Raw genomic sequence first — 17525 nt, 5'->3', positions numbered from 1 at the left:
TGTTTTATTTGTATTATTTTATTATTTCTCTTCTACGTGACTTTACCGAAAGAACCAAGAAGATGAATCCCTGCAGTCACCAAAGAAGCTTTAAATCGAAAGATTCTAGTTGATCGATAATGAAACTGTTCCAGTGGGATAAGGCGTGCTGGAGAGCGGTACGGGATCCATGAGGACGCCCACTCCTCCCGCCCCTGGTGATCATTAACAATCGATGCGGAACTAGTGCACCGCTATTCGCCATCGTGAACACCACAGCCGACTTAATCGAGACCCAAAACGCACACGGCAAACTCCAAAAAACACAGAAAATGCAGCGTTACTCCGATTTAACGTCAATTCGCAAATGACGTGGTCACGTGATTAACACCGCCACCCTCTCAGCCCCTTCGCCTCCACCACCATCACCACCTACTACCACCACCACCACACTATCAATCGCTTCGGTATAACACCGTTTCCATACTCAGGAACGCATCCTCGACGAAAACCTCACCTACTACCACCACCACCACACTATCAATCGCTTCGGTATAACGCCGTTTCCATACTCAGGAAGGCATCCCCGACGTCCACACACACAGAGATAGACACACAGAAAATGACTTTTTTCTGCAAGATTGTATTCAAGTGTAAAGTGTATAGAGCGTCACGCGGCTCAGTGAAGGGTATGATGACGGATGCTGCAGGGGCGGCTCGCTAACTCACTTGTGTAGGGGTCACCGCTCTGCATTGTCCATCCTCACTGTGCCCACACACTCACACACTCACACACACACTCACACACTCATTCACACACTCACTCACACTCACACACTCACTCACTCACACACTCACACACACCACTCTGCATTGTCCATCCTCACTGTGCTCAGTGAACGTTTCGTAGAATTGCCAAACGCGGCGTCAACAAGAACGGAGTAGAAAGGAACAACAACAACAACGCCACTGAGTTGCTAACCGCAATCAAGTGGCGACGGTCAAAAAGCAACAGCGTTTCTGCATTGTGGAAATTCACCACATGCGGATGTTGACAAGTGCATAGCAGGGTAGTGTATCAAGGTGTAGTGTATCAAAGTGTAGTGTTTGTAGTCGTGTAATGTATCGTGTCACGTAGTCATGCGCATGCTGGATGCTATGATACCGGTGCCCCAAACAAACTTTGTGGGGGGGTCACCAAACACACCCACAGGACCCGGCTGAAACCAAATGGAATCGGGATTTCAGCCGAGGCCATCCCTCGACAGCGTCTTGAGGCTACTTGCACAAGAATTGATCGACGGTCCAAGGGCACAGCTTGCAGTCGGCGTTCCAGCGGAGTTGCTCCTGGCAGCCGCACTGCTTCTCCGCCGTGACTGGGAAGGGAACAGCAGCAGCAGAGGCGGTGCGAAACGGACGCGCGGAACCGGTCGTCGTTCTGACCACGAGATTTTTTTAAATTGCAACTTTGCGATCGCCGTTGACGTCACGAGGTGGAAAATCTCCGCGCGCTTCTTGCCGACATTGGAGAGAGAGCGATAAAACACAGCAGTTGAACTGCTGAGCCAGCCTAGAGAGACCTGTCACAACGAGGGTTTGTATACGTGGCGCAGGGCAGGCAGCCTCTGGGCTGGAAAGGAATTCCATCCCCGGACGCCATCACAAGAGCCGTCGTGACGTCACTGCCACCTGTTAGCACATGGCGGTTGGTAGTGACGATGACGGTGGTGGTGGTGACTGGTAGTGATGATGGTGATGGTGGTGGTAGTCACATTGATGGTGGTGGTGGTAGTGACATTGACGGTGGTGGTGGTGGTGACATTGACGGTGGTGGTGGTGGTGACATTGACGGTGGTGGTGGTGGTAGTGACATTGACGGTGGTGGTGGTGACATTGATGGTGGTGGTGGTAGTCACAGTGATGGTGGTGACATTGATGGTGGTGGTGGTAGTGACATTGACGGTGGTGGTGGTGGTGACATTGATGGTGGTGGTGGTAGTGACATTGACGGTGGTGGTGGTGGTGACATTGACGGTGGTGGTGGTGGTGGTAGTGACATTGACGGTGGTGGTGGTGGTGACATTGACGGTGGTGGTGGTGACATTGATGGTGGTGGTGGTAGTGACTGACGGTGGTGGTGGTGACATTGATGGTGGTGGTGGTGACATTGATGGTGGTGGTGGTAGTGACATTGACGGTGGTGGTGGTAGTGACATTGACGGTGGTGGTGGTAGTGACATTGACGGTGGTGGTGGTGGTAGTGACATTGACGGTGGTGGTGGTAGTGACATTGACGGTGGTGGTGGTGGTGGTGACATTGATGGTGGTGGTGGTGACATTGATGGTGGTGGTGGTAGTGACATTGACGGTGGTGGTGGTAGTGACATTGACGGTGGTGGTGACATTGACCTAAGGTTCACGGAAAGCAGTTCTAAAGAAATACGTGTTCAATGTAACTGCGTGGGTGTACGGTACTACTGTATAGTCGTGAAGAACAGTGTGTAGTGGTATAGGGACAGGGTGATTAGAGATAGAGACAGTGGTGCATGCGTGGAGACAATTAAAATGCAAATCAATTTATAACATTTTTGGCATGCGTTTTTCTGGATTTTGTTGCTGTTATTCTGTCTTTTACTGTTCAAATAAACCCACCATTAAAATTATAGACTGATCATTTCTTTGTCAGCAGGCAAACGTACAAAATCAGCAGGGGATCAAATGCTTTTTTCCCTCATTGTAACAAGCTGAGATTAGGAGCACTCCCTTTAAGAGTTTGCTCCTAATCTCAGCTCGTTGCCTGTGTAGGGGTTATTACGGGAGAAAAGGCGGACGAGAAACACAGGGGTGTCTGCACCCGCACACACGGGTGGCCACACCGACGTCCGCATCCGTTAACCACTGGGGGGCCATGGGGGCTCTGTGATCCCCCATAACCCCGCCCCTCCGAGGGGATCTCTATAAAAGGCGGGGAGCCAGAGAGCTCGGGGCCAGTTCGACACGAAGCTGACCAGTGAAGACTGAAGACTCTGAGATTAGGCCCTGGGACTCCCCTGTCTCGCTGCCCTTGTCAGGGCCGAGCTGGGCAAGCCAGCGGCGCGGCCCAAGAGCTCCCGGACCTCTGCCCTTGTAAGGGCAGGGCCGGCTTAGCTGGTGCCGAGATCTCTGCTTACCAGGGCCGGATCAGACAGCCTCCCGTAGCCCATTAGAGGAGGACTGCGGAGCAGGACAGAGGGCTTAGTACTAGGGGTGGTTTCCCACATAGTACGGGTGAAGGGGCCGTTACCCCTTCAACTATTGTGTCTGTCCCTGCGTTAATAAAAAGAGTGTGCCTCAACTCCGTCGTCGTCTCCCTGAACTCACTACACATACAATGGGCGTGAGATACCGATATAGGTGGATGGTGTAGATCGACAGAGTGGTGTACGTGGCCACGGTGGCGCGCGTGGTGGAGGGGGCTCAGCGTCAGAGGGGAGGGGGGGCTGCTCGTGCAGTGCACCCCTCTCACGGCACCGACGGTACGAGTCACCATCACAGGCGCCCCGCCATACATGAAAAACGAGGAGCTGGTGGGAGAGCTGCAACGCTTCGGCACGGTGGCCTCCAGCATCAGCCTGCTGCCCATGAGAACGCGGAACCCGGCCATGCGGCACCTCATGTCCGGCAAACGGCAGGTGCTCCTCATCTTAAAAGGTGTACGCAACGAGCTGGACGTGGCCATCAAGCGCACCGCTGGTGGCCGCGTCCACACGGTGTACTTGGCTACAACCGCACCACGCTGCTACGGGTGTGGCGGCGTGGGACATGTTAAAAAGTACCGCTCCACCAAGACGAGGTTGGGTGGAGGAGACGACGCCGACGCTGCAGCCGCAACAGCAGCAGCAGCGGGAGCATCGTGAGCAGCAGTAGCAGCAGGGGCAGCAGCAGCAAGATGGTGCCGGAGCGCGGAGAGCCAGCACCAGAGAAGGAGCCCGCTGACGATGACGGTGGAGCGTTCACCGTCGTCGGAGGGGCGCGGAAAGAGGAGGATGGGCAGGCGCGAGAGCGCCCAGCCCATGAAGACGGCCGAAACAGCTGGCGACGGTATCCAGCCAGCCGGCTGCCCTGTGGAGGGGGGGGGGGGGGAAGGCCACGGAGGTCACGGGTGACGCACCCCTGGCGGAGACGACCGAGCCGGGAGCGCGACCTCCGGGCCCGGCCTCCCCCCCTCCAACGCAGGGAGAGGAACAGCCGACGACCGCCACCGGCGCCGTGGCTGTGCCGGGTGGCGTTGAGGCTCCGGGGAGCACCTCTTCGTCCATCCCGGGGGAGGGGGAGGAGGTGAACATGGACCTTGGGGGCAGTGGGCTGCCTGCGCGCGGGAGCGTGCCCAGCGAGGCCCCGGCGGCAGAGACGGAAGAGGAGACCTGCGCCGACGTGAGAGGTGGCGCTGCCCTCATCGCCATCGGTGGGTGGGCCGACACCGATGACAACGGTGTGCCGAGCGGTTTCGTGCCGGTGAAGGGCACCCCTCCGCCCACCCCGAAGATGTATGACGACGGAGTGATTGAGAGACTCAAGAAGAGGAAGATGCCCAGAATTGGGCTCAAGCCCGGGGAGACCCCGGCTCCAGGAGGGTCGGCGGAGGCGGCAGGGGAGGCCGGCGCCGATGAGACGGGTCACCGTGAGGACCCTGAGGACGATTGGGACGAGGAGGAGTACCCCCGAAAGCGCGCAGGGTGGAGGGACGGGAGTAGGCCAGGAACGTATACACCCAGTGACATCCTCCGATGGATGAAGCAGGTGTACGGGGCACGGAACGTTCATGTGCGGGACAGGTTCCCCGACAGGGGGGCTTTCATCAAGGTGGCACGGACGGTGGTCAAGGACCCACACAGATACTGCTTCAACCGGCAGGAGGTCTACCGGTTGAAGGCGATGATGACCAAAGTGAGGAAGCTGCCACCCCCCCCCCCCCCACCAGGAGAGGAGGGTGTGGAGGAGCAGGAGGGGCCCTGCCAGGCGAAAGGGCGTCAAAGCCCAGACAGACATCGGACACTGACTGTGCGGCGGTGGCGATGGTGCGTGAGTGGCGTGTGGTGGATGTGGTGCCGACGCTGCGCGTTGCGTGGCAGCGCGTGGGCCGGGTTGTTGAAGGCGCGTGCGTTGTGTGGCCATAAAGGCCGGTGTACCAAATACATTGAAAATGCTCCAGCGCAATTGACGCCGGAGGAATAAAATTGTTATAAAAAGTCTGTCTCTCTCACTGTGTCTCTCACTGTGTCTCTCACTGTGTCTCTCTCTGTGTCTCTCCGTATCTCTCTCACTCCGTCTCTCCGTGTCTCTCTCACTGTGTCTCTCTGTGTCTCTGTCTCTCTGTGTCTCTCTCTGTCTCTCTCACTGTCTCTCTCACTGTCTCTCCGTGTCTCTCTGTGTCTCTCACTGTCTCTCTGGCTCTGTCTGTGTCTCTGTGTCTCTCTGCGTGTCTCTCTCGGTGTCTCTGTCTCTCTCACTGTGTCTCTCCGTGTCTCTCTCACTGTGTCTCTCCGTGTCTCTCTCACTGTGTCTCTCCGTGTCTCTCTCACTGTGTCTCTCCCACTGCGTCTCTCCGTGTCTCTCTCACTGTGTCTCTGTGTCTCTCCGTGTCTCTCTCCGTGTCGCTCTGTCTCTGCGTCTCTCTCTGTGTCTCTCTCACTGTCTCTCTCACTATGTCTCTCCGCGTCTCTCTGTCTCTCTGTGTCTGTCTGTGTCTCTCTCACTGTGTCTCTCTGTGTCTGTGTCTCGCACTGTGTCTCTCCGTGTCTCTCTGTGCCTCTCTCACTGTCTCTCCGTGTCTCTGTGTCTCTCTCCGTGTCTCTCTGTGTCTCTCTCCGTGTCTCTGTCTATGTCTATCTCAATGTGTCTCTCTGTGTCTCTCCGTGTCTCTCTCTGTGTCTCTGTCTGTGTCTCTCTCCGTGTGTCTCCGTGTCTGTGTGCGGGGCGCACTGGAGGGAGCGTGCGGGGCGCGCTAGAGACGACGCTGCTCCGGGAAGGAGACCAGCGGGGTGGTGCGGAGACAGAACCTGAATCAAAGACCAACGGAGACCAGCAGTGCCTGACGGGAGTCTTTTATTACACCACTACTACTAGAGTGGCAGCCTAGCACGCGCTGCGCACACAAACACACACATTGCCTGTGCTGCACACAGCCTCACTCGGCTGCTGGGGGCTCCGTGTCTGTAGCACCGATGAAGGCAATCTCCTCCCCTTCCACCACCTCCACCACCTCCTCCACGTGCAGCAGCTCCATCATCCCCACGGTGACATCGTCGCCATCGTCGCCGCCGTCATCGTGGCGAACCCCGGCCAGCACATTGCTCACGTAGCCGCTGGAGGGAGCGGAGAAAGTAGGTGAAGACGATACGTACGTACCTAGCACACGAGCGCGTATGTACCTAGCGCGCGAGCGCGTGCGTGCCTAGCGCGCGAGCGCGTGTGCACGTTGAACTCGTTATTCCGCACCGTCCGTAGACAAACCGTTTCTAATTGGGAGGTTCGCGTGACGGTGGTTTAAGATGTCACGCGACCACGGGGAAACGGACGCGGCAAACTCCAAATATCCAGAGGCAGGCGTCGTCAGGGGTTGGGATCGAAGCCACGACCTCCTGCGTGCCAGGCGAGGTGGTCAACATCTCATAGCCACCAGCGCCGAGTGATCGTGCAGGAGCCAGGCGGATGGCGTCGCCGCCACGCCACGGGGGGCAGCTTTCATCCGGCGGTGTCCATCGGGGGGGGGGCGAGCTCCTAAAATTACGATTGTTTCTGCTCCACCGCGGTGGTGGTGGTGGCAGTGGTGTTAGTGGTGGTGGTAGTGGTGGTGTTGGTGTTGTGGACCCCCCTAGTGGAGCATCTTCGCCGGTTGGAAACATTTAGGCTGGCCTGCCTACGATCCATCCTGGGTTTAACCAGGCTGGATTGTGTGAGGAGCTCACAAATCCTTGAAAGATCTGGGCAAAGTCCCATCAGTGAGCTCCTCCGGCAGGCAAGGCTGCGTTGGCTGGGTCATGTAGCCCGCATGCCCAGCCACCGCATGCCTAAACAGCTTTTGTTCGGCCGGATCGAGGGGGCTAGACGGGCGCGGCACGGGCTAGAGAAGAGATGGAGTGATGTGGTACAGGAGGACGTGGAGCTGAGTGGACTTGCCGATGACTGGTACCAGCGGTGTCAAGATCGGCCTCAGTGGAGGAGGCTCGTGAAGGACGCTACTGGGCAGTTGGAGGCAGTCGCCCTCCAACAACAACGGAGGGCGGAGGAGCGACGCTCACAACAACGAGCGGAGCGCCGGGTGGCTAAAGCACAGCAAGTTGGCACAGTAGGGGGCACAGGTGGTGCATTAGCCAGTCATCTCGGTCAGTCGACCCGTGGCACCTGGGTCTGCTCCGTGACCTCCTGCCAGCAGGCGTTCGACACTTCACGTGGCCTCAAGGTGCACTTGGCCTGGCACCGGCATCGTGGTGACGTCACCGCCACTTAGTGGCGAATGGCGGTTGTTGTTGTTGTTGTTGGTGTTGTTAGCGTTAGTGGCTACCTGCAGTCGGAGACGGTATCCTTCTCGGGGAGCAGGTTCGGGGCGTTTCCTCCTCGCTCGTCTACTGGGGAACGAGAAAATCAAGCAGAACGTGACAACAACACGACACGCGACACGCAAACCAAACACATGCGCGCCGTCGGCACGTGCAAAGTATAGCAATGGTTAACAAATCTATTAAAATCAGTACATAGATTACAAATACATTTGTTGTATCTTACCGGGTAAGCCCCCCGCTGTGCAACTACGTAACTTGAGTAGAAGCTACAGCGGCTATCACAAGTGTCGGCTCAACTCGGTGGCTCATCGTCGTCATCATCATCATCGTCGTCATCGTCGTCGGGCGGCAAATGAATATCATCAGCCAAATGACTCTGAACGCGCAGAGACACGCAGCAGGAAGTGTCAGGGTCGGGATCGAACCCACGACCTCCTGCGTAATAGGCAACCTTCTCAGCCACCGTGATGATGATGATGAGAGACACGCAAACTCCAAATATACAGCAGCAGGTGTCAGGGGCGGGGATGTAACCCATGACCTCCTGTGTAGGTAGTTAACATCTCCTAGCCACCGTGATGATGATGATCATGAGAGAGACTCGCAGACTCCAAATATACAGCAGCAGCAGACGTCGTCAGTGTCTGGATCCAAGCCACGACCTCCCAAGTACCAAGCGAGGGAGTCAACATCCTCGCAACGCCACCGCCACGCTCACCATCAACATCTCATAGCCACCGCAACGCCACCGCAACACTCACCGCCACGTTTGCCGGCGCTCCGTGTGCCCCACGCGGTGCACACCACGAAGGGGAGGATCGCCAGCACCGCTATGGCCGCCATGAAGCTGATGGAGGCGCTGCCGCCACCGGCGGGGAGCGTCGCCTCGTCTCCCGTAGACACCACGGACGAGGGTCGGGAGGTGGTGGTGGTGGCGGTGGTGGTGGCGGCTACGATATTGGGGAGGCACGGGGAGATACGAGGAGACGCGGGGAGACACGGGTAGAAATGGGGAGACAGAGACACGGGGAAACAGAGAGACACAGTGAGACAGATACAGACAGCGAGAGACACAGACAGACAGACAGAGACAGAGAGAGACACAGACAGAGAGAGACACGCATATAAAGGATTTATAGTGACAAACGTTTTTACGGGTTAATTTTTTGAGCGGTCGAGGTCACAAGACGGAACGGGAGCGGCGGCGGCGGCGCGAGGAGCGCGAGAGAGCAGCGCAGAAAGCCGACGGAGAAGCACTCGGGCCAGACACAAGCATTAGCTGCCAAGGCACCAGCACCAGCAGGGAAAACTCTCAAGAGCCATGGCTACGCACCGTCCTCGAGTGCGCCCGCCTGGACGGGCGGCGACGCGGGCCCCGGGCCGACCGCCGTGTGTGCCCGCACCGTCACCTCGTACGGGGCCCGCTCGCTCAGCCCGCGCAGCGTCACGCTCCTCCGCTCCGCGGGCTGCAGCGGCGTCTGGCGCCAGCCACCAACCCCGCTCGGCCGCCCTCCCGAGCCGTCCTCCCCGGCCTCCCCGTCCTTCCCGTCGTCCCCCCTCCCCGAGCCGTCTGCGTCGGGTGCGTGCGCCGCGCCTTGGCCGGGCGGCAGCTTCCTGTAGGCGACCGTGTAGCCCGTGATGGTGCCGTGCCGGCCGTGTGCGGGCGGCGGCTCCCAGCTGACCAGCACGCTGCCGGGGCTCAGGGAGACGCACGACGTGTTTTGTGGGGGTGCCGAGGGGGCTGTGGGTCGGGTTGGGATTGTGGTGGAGGTGACAGGGGCGAGGGGGTAATGGGGAGAAACATCAGAAACCGCTGCGACATGGATGTGAATAACCCAGGGGGTGAAAAACGCAAGTTAGTCAATGACTCGTGCTGCAAAGCGGGAGCTTTACAATTCCAATGATGTGAAAAAAAAAACATTAAAACCTCCGTAGGCGTGGGGGGTACGCGGCGCGTACCTGACTGCTTGGTGCGCTCCGTGACCGTGAAGGTGGCGGGGCCCAGCCCGGCGCGGGAGCGCGCCGACAGCTGGAAGCGGTAGACGGTGTCGGGCTGCAGGCGCTCGAGCAGGAACGTCACGGCGGAAGGCTCCAGCGTCACCACCTCCTGGCGAGCGATCAACGGCAAGGCGGAGGTTGCGACGGTCACTGTCGTCAATCGTCAGCGGCGTCGTCGTCGTCATTGTCCGCATCACGAGCGGTTGTCCGATTAGCGAACAGGGTTCACATACAAACATCTTTTAATCATCACCACTGCCATTATCATAATCGTCGTCGTTATTGTCATTGGCGTCGTCGTCACCATCATCATTGTTGTTATCATCATCGTCGCCGTCGTCACTATTGTCTTCACTTAATTGCACTTTTGAGTGTGTGGTCTCCCGTGTAAAAATAATTGATAATAACAGAGCCCTCAATTTCCCCATCAGAGCTTCACCGAATCGCAAGACTCATCCACAAGGGGTGGGGCTGGGTGGGGAGGGGCTGGGTGGGGGGTGGGAGGGGTGGGGCTGGGTGGGGAGGGTGGGGTGGGGCTGGGTGGGGAGGGGCTGGGTGGGGGGTGGGAGGGGTGGGGCTGGGTGGGGAGGGTGGGGTGGGGCTGGGTGGGGAGTGGCTGGGTGGGGTGGGGCGAGGTGGGGGTGGATGGGGTGGGGCTGGGTGGGGAGGGGCTGGTCACCCCGTGGTGCCCTTATAAAACTCAACGTTTCACCTACTCACGCCGGCTTGTGCCCGCCCTCACAGTCGGGCATATTTGCGGAATACACCACGCCGCCGTTGACCCTGCAGGCCATTGACCGAGCAACCCGACGTTCCTACCAGCTCCCTCCGCAGGACAATGTGTTAATCGGCACTCCCCATTCTGTTAGCGGGTAGCTGCCCCTTCTCGTCAACATGGGGCAGAAGCGCCACCACGCCAGGGAGTCGACGACAATCCCTGGGATGGGGACCCCGGGAGGGGGGACCGGGGGATGATGTCACCTTCCAGAAAGTTCTGGAAGGGAGGGCGTGTCTAGGGCGGAGCAAGCCACGAAGCAGGGGGGTGATGTCACCTTCCAGAAAGTTCTGGGAGGGAGGGCGTGTCTAGGGCGGAGCAAGCCACGGAGCAGGGGGATGATGTCACCTTCCAGAAAGTTCTGGAAGGGAGGGCGTGTCTAGGGCGGAGCAAGCCACGGAGCAGGGGGATGATGTCACCTTCCAGAAAGTTCTGGAAGGGAGGGCGTGTCTAGGGCGGAGCAAGCCACGGAGCAGGGGGATGATGTCACCTTCCAGAAAGTTCTGGAAGGGAGGGCGTGTCTAGGGCGGAGCAAGCCACGGAGCAGGGGGATGATGTCACCTTCCAGAAAGTTCTGGGAGGGAGGGCGTGTCTAGGGCGGAGCAAGCCACGGAGCAGGGGGATGATGTCACCTTCCAGAAAGTTCTGGAAGGGAGGGCGTGTCTAGGGCGGAGCAAGCCACGAAGCAGGGGGATGATGTCACCTTCCAGGAAGTTCTGGAAGGGAGGGCGTGTCTAGGGCGGAGCAAGCCACGAAGCAGGGGGGTGATGTCACCTTCCAGAAAGTTCTGGGAGGGAGGGCGTGTCTAGGGCGGAGCAAGCCACGGAGCAGGGGGATGATGTCACCTTCCAGAAAGTTCTGGAAGGGAGGGCGTGTCTAGGGCGGAGCAAGCCACGAAGCAGGGGGATGATGTCACCTTCCAGGAAGTTTTGGGAGGGAGGGCGTGTCTAGGGCGGAGCAAGCCACGGAGCAGTACACAAGCCGGACCTCTCAAGGGTCCGGCTCAGTCGTCACACCGGTGCTAAGAAGGGGCTGGACTAGGAGCCTGGACTCCAGGCTCTACTGCCCTTCTCAGGGCCGGGGGGTCTGAGTGGAGTGTGGTCGGTGGTGAGACCCTGGGGGACCCCCCTCTCACGTCCTTCTCAGGGCCGGGGGGTCTGAGTGGAGTGTGGTCGGTGGTGAGACCCTGGGGGCATCCCCTCTCACGACGTCCTTCTCAGGGCCGGGGGGTCTGAGCGGACCAGAGGTCAGGACTCGTACGTGTAGCCCGGAGGCCGTTCACCTCCGTGGGTGTCGGGTGGAAGGGGCCGTTACCCCTTCGTGTCAGGGACCTGCACCCAGATTGTGAATCAATATCGTGTTGCCTCGCAACAAGAAGAAGTTCTCACATTATGTACCCACTGCAATAGGACACCGTGTGAGTGTGTGTACGATGGCAAAGTCCACGCGTCTCTACAACGACAGCACCAACCTTCAAGGTGCATCTAATGAACGGGGGTTTGTCTCGACGATTGGACCTCCCCCTGTGAGTGTGGCCGATGGAACAACCCACACACCTCCTCCTCCTTGTCGTTGCTGTTGTCCCCCCCGTGGCGGACGTAGAGCTCGTAGCTGGCGACGGCGCCGTGGTGCGGAGGGGTCCAGCGTAACAGAATGCTCGATTCGGACACCGCTTCTGCTGTCAGCTTCACCGGCTGGACAGGAGGAGCTGTGGGACAAAAAGTCATCACGTACAAATGTCTGTTATTTAACAACGTGTGTGACGTACAGGGATTCTGCCGTGGCAAGATGTTGAGTTTTATCATCATCAGCACAATCCATGTAGGTGTCCACTGCAGTTTCGTCATGTGGTCAGACAGAGGAAAGTGGAAACATTTTCACGTATATGCATACTCCACTTGAAATCCAGGTCACCGGTTCCATATCTCGAGTTCGACAGCTGAAGCCATGGGCAAGTCCAACCAATGTTTGAACCTGTTCTGGGCCTCATACCGCAATGATATTTTGCAAAATGGATGTTTTCATTAACGTGCATCTCACAAGATTACATTCGTGTTTACACATACGCAGCAGTATTAAAGGTATACACCGCAGTTAGTCAGTGCCATATCGTGTGTGCAGTGGGGTCCAGTGCAAGTCCCCCTCCCTCTTCTAAGCCGTCTGGGCAGCATCACAAACAACCTGGCCACCATTACCCCTCTAGAGGGCGTCTCCTTCTCGAAGCGGCGGCCCTTCGACGCTTGCTTTCCCTAGCGTCGCCACGCCGCGTGTGCGCGCACGTGTGCTCCTTGCCTGCGACGGTGGTCTCGACGTAGATCTTGTCGGACAAGGGCCCGTCGCCAGCGGACGTGAAGGCGAGCATGCGAAGCACGTGCGGTGTGTTGGGCGCCAGGCCGCCCAACAAGGCGAAAAAGTCATCGCCGCCGACGACGCTCTCCAGCCAGGTGCTCTCGGGCCGCACGGGTTCGACGGCGCAGTAGACGCGGTAGCCACGGATCACCCCGTTGGGCACCTTGGGCTGGCGCCACGCTATCAGCAGGATGGGGGTGCGGCCCAGCATGTACGCGTGCACGTTGCGCGGCGGGCCCGACGGCGCCTGTTCGCCGGTGCGCGCCAATGCCGGCGGGCTGGGCGGCCCGCGCCCCATCCCGGTCACCGCCAGCACCCGCAGCTCGTACATCGAGTCGGGCTCCAGGCCCGCGAGCGTGTGCTGCGTGTCGGGCACGGCGTCCGTCTCCCGGAAGGGGCCCTCCGACGATTGCAGCTTGTACTGCGGCGACAGCGGGGTTGGGGGGCAGGCGGGCGGTGGTGGAGATCGCTCGCTCGACGCACGCGTTTATATCCGCGTAAGATGCGCAGGCGCCGGGGTCGAATTTCACAGCAAGATAAGCACCGCTGCACTACCGCTTCCCACCACAACCGCATACCTAACAACAACAACAACCGCCATTCGCCACTAAGTGGCGGTGACGTCACCACGACGCTTGTGCCAGGCCAAGTGCACCTTGAGGCTACCACGTGAAGTGTCGAACGCCCGCTGGCAGGAGGTCATACCTAACACACGCGCGCACACACACTGCCTTTGCAACTCGAGCATACGGCTGTATCCGCGCGCCCGCAGCACAGAAGATGAAGTCGGTAACTTTTTGGCTGGGTAATGTAGGAATCGTAACTGAGAAACCATCGAGTTTCCTGCGGATTCATCTTCTTGGTTCTTTCGGTAAAGTCACGTAGAATGGAAGTAATAAAATAATAAAAATAAAACATCATAAAATAATTCTCACGACGTTTCGGCCACAACGCAAGCAACCGTCTTCAGGTGAAGAACAGGTCTGTCGAGAAGACAGCATCTGAATGACTTTCCGACAGACCTGTTCTTCACCTGAGGACGGCTGCTTGCGTTGTGGCCGAAACGTCGTGAGAATTGTATTTTATGTTTTATTTTTATTATTGTATTACTTCCCTTCTACGTGACTTTACCGAAAGATGAATCCCTGCAGTCACGAAAGCTTTAAATAGAATTTTTTCCTGCGGATGTTAACTACCTCGCCTGCTATGAATGAGGGAGGGTTCGATCCTGACCCTGACGCCTGCTGCTGCTGTATATTTGGAATTTGCGTGTCTCCGTCACGGTGGTCGCGTGGATTTTTCTCCGGGTCCTCCGGTTTTTCCCTCCACATTTAGAATCGGCGTGCGTTCAAGAGCACTTGGCCGCTATACATTTCAAGCCACTTCGCTGAACTATCATCCGTGACCAGGTCACTTCTGAAAAAGAGCTATACAGCTCAGTGGGCTAAACTCCAAACATACAGGCGTCAGGGCCGGCATGGAAACCACGTTTCACCAGCAGGATGCCCAATGGTTCGGCGTGCTGCAAGCCGTCCTCACCTGGATGACGTAGAAGAGGACAGGGTCAGGGCCGAGCAAGTCCCATGTCAGCGTCACGCTGGTCGACGTCGTCTCCGTCACCGACAAGCCCAGGGTCGTCGGCAGGCCTGGGGGAGGTGGGCAGGGTAGAGGGGGGCGGTGGGGGGTGATGGAGCGGTGGTGAATCGGATAAGGGAGAGGCAATTGGCTACGATTGGCCAGTTGGAGATAGGGTCAGAATGCAGAGTTGGGACATGGATGAGGAGGGAATTAATTTCCGTTGTGTGCAATGTTTGTTGTGATTAATCATACAAACACAAGATCCAGGTCCGATTCAACACAGTACAGACATTCTAGATTTGAAGCTTTCGTGACTGCAAGGATTCATACTCTTAGTTCTATCGGTAAAGTCACCATGTAGGTGAAAAAAGAAATTAAAATTTATAAAAATAAAGCAATAAAAATCACGACGTTTCGGAGGCAACACAAGTCTCCGTCTTCAGGTGAAGCCGTCACAGGAAAATATCTGTATCAAGTGATGAAAAATATCTGTATCAAGTGATGAAAAATATCTGTGTCAAGTGATGAAAAATATCTGTATCAAGTGATGAAAAATATCTGTATCAAGTATCACTTGATACAGATATTTTGCTGTGACGGTTCTGCCTGAAGACGGAAGCTTGTGTTGCCTCCGAAACGTCGTGATTTTTATTCTTTTATTTTTATTAATTTTTATTTAATTTTTTACCTACATGGTGACTTTACCGAAAAAACTAAGAGTACAGTACATACAATTCGTGATCTGATCCCATCTGTGAAGGATGTGATCCCTGACACGCAATACCCCGGCGTCTACAAACCAAGCTGTGTCTGCAGCAGTAGTTACATTGGGGAAACTAAGCGACATTTCTCAGACCGTGTTCGCGAACACAAGGCGGATCTGAAACACGGTAGGACCAACACCTCAGCCGTGGCCGATCATCGTTTTAACGCTGTGGTGGGCTCACACGTGACATTGATTTCTCCAAGACGAAGGTACTCTGCAAACCCATTGGCTATCAGCAAACATTTGTTCATGAAGCCATCCAGATATAGAAACAGACACAATTTGAACCGAGAAGATGGGGGTACAAACTGAGCAATCATTGTAATGACGTTATTAACCAGGTAAAGTCATCACTGGCTGCGATGCTTCCATTCCGACTCTCTGAGTTACATTACCTTGTTAAATGTCTTCACATTAACCGGCTAAATGTCTCACTAACACAGCTACTGCTCATAATCAACGTTTTTGGGGGTTAGATCGCGTTATTTATAAATGTGTCGTAACCCTCCACCACCCGACACGGCCAATCAGTAAAAAAGTGTCACGTTGACAAAAGACAATTAGTTCACTGCTTTAGCCCACCGGTGTGTTGAAGCGTGAAACCACAACAATTTACAATTTGAGTAGCACGACGTTTCGCTGGTAATTGCATCCAGCATCATCGGGCAATTCGCCAGAATGGTGAGGCTCTGCTCTGTCTCCCGTTCTTATATAGAGCAGCAGCAGCAGGGTGACGTAATCATTAACTCATTAACTCATCAGGTGCCAAGATTCAAGGGGGGTTATTGTAATTATATACTAGATTAGTAATCAGGCTATTGTTACGATGCGAGTTGTAGATTAGTAATCATTTGGAATGTGTTTTATTGTGATTATGCTACATTAGTAATCAGTGTTTGTTTCTGATTGGCCGTGTCGGGTGGTGGAGGGTTACGACACATTTATAAATAACGCGATCTAAACCCAACAACGTTGATTATGAATATTGGTCGCGAAAGCCTGCTACGTGTTAAACAGCTACTGCTCCCTTCTCCTTGATGTTCAAGCGGCTGAATGTCTCTCATTAACACAGCCGCGGCTGCGGGAGCAGTATGTTTTTTATCAATCTGTCCGCCGCTCGCTCCGCTCCACGCGAGCACACACAGTGCTCGTGATGAATCACGACTATTCTTTGTTCTTTCGGTAAAGTCACGTATAAAGATATAATAATAATAAATTAAATAATAGCTTATTACGACGTTTCGATTGCAACACAACCAATCATCATCAGGTATAGTGAAATAGCGACATAAAATCTAACCAGAAAACTATAGACAGACATATAAGCAGACAGATATCACCAAGATACACAGAGAGAGTGACACAGGTACAGAGAGGGAGATTGTCTCTGTGGGGTGGCCTTAAATAGACAGGGGGGGGGGCGGAGGCAGAGAGAGGGAGGGGGTTAGAGTCAAAATTTACATGTCAATGAGTACGAAGAGACGCGTAGTAAAGTACGCAGGCTTAGAGGGAGAAAGAACACACTAAATTAAATAACCTAGCAAAGTATCGAAATGTTACGTAAAACGACACAGAGTTAAGAATGAATCACAATCTCCGTGGCCGCCTCTGCCTTCTCGCTCCGCTTGGGCTGCTCAAAAGCGGTTGTGTCTCGTGTGATGATGGTTAAGGCGGTAGGGGCTCTCCGACTCTCGTGCGTGTTTCGTGCGACACCAGGCCACGTCGCATCCAGTCACGCTCCAATACACCCTCCGTTGGATAGATGTTGGAGAGGTGTTTTTTTTTTAAGACGTAGGCACAAAACGACGCGTCGTTTACCAAAATGTTTAAAATACGGTCGGCCACATCGTTAGGGTAAACATCCTAGAACATATCTTCTTGGTTCTTTCGGTAAAGTCACGTAGAATGGAAATAATAAAATAAAATTAATAAAACATAATAAAATACAATTCTCACGACGTTTCGGCCACAACGCAAGCAGCCGTCCTCAGGTGGAGAATAGGTCTGTCGGGGAGACAGAGTCTGAATGACCTGTTCTCCACCTGAGGACTGCTGCTTGCATTGTGGCCGAAACGTCGTGAAAAATATGTAAATATTTTTTTATTTTTTTATTGTTTTATTATTTCCATTCTACGTGCCTTTACCAAAAGAACCAAGAAAATGAATCCCTGCAGTCACGAAAGCTTTACATCGAAAAAAAAAAGATGTAGATGATGATGTTGATGATGTTGATGATGTTGATGATGATGATGTTGATTATTAATGTTAATGATGATGATGTTAATGATGATGATGTGAATGACTGTCTTCTCGACAGACCTGTTCTCCACCTGAGGACGGCTGCTTGCGTTGTGGCCGAAACGTCGTGAGAATTATCTTATTATGTTTTATTTTTATTATTTTATTACTTCCCTTCTACGTGACTTTACCGAAAGAACCAAGAAGATGAATCAGACAAGTGACTGTGTGACGGGGGGGGGGGTGAGAAATGTGACGTCACATCAAAATACGCACTACAATGACAATAGTTTAAAGCGAT

The 17525-nt window shown here is 55.2% G+C and overlaps 1 protein-coding gene across 1 annotated transcript; it reads right to left on the bottom strand.

Moving 5' to 3' along the window:
• Positions 1 to 6061: 6061 nt before the first annotated feature.
• LOC133357704 (receptor-type tyrosine-protein phosphatase delta-like) lies at positions 6062 to 15212 on the bottom strand. Its single transcript, XM_061575798.1, has 9 exons — positions 15209 to 15212; positions 14182 to 14288; positions 12586 to 13063; positions 11850 to 12001; positions 9480 to 9627; positions 8854 to 9261; positions 8282 to 8470; positions 7523 to 7586; positions 6062 to 6323 (listed from the first exon to the last, which is right to left on the bottom strand). The coding sequence occupies exons 1-9, from the start codon at positions 15210 to 15212 to the stop codon at positions 6146 to 6148; spliced, it is 1728 nt and encodes a 575-aa protein (XP_061431782.1). The 3' UTR covers positions 6062 to 6145.
• Between the last annotated feature and the right edge of the window lie 2313 nt (positions 15213 to 17525).

Source organism: Lethenteron reissneri, chromosome 59 (genome assembly GCF_015708825.2).
Source record: "Lethenteron reissneri isolate LAM-NWPU_2019-01 chromosome 59, ASM1570882v1, whole genome shotgun sequence".
Taxonomy (NCBI): domain Eukaryota; kingdom Metazoa; phylum Chordata; class Hyperoartia; order Petromyzontiformes; family Petromyzontidae; genus Lethenteron; species Lethenteron reissneri.
This window is presented reverse-complemented; position numbering and strand designations above follow the sequence as displayed.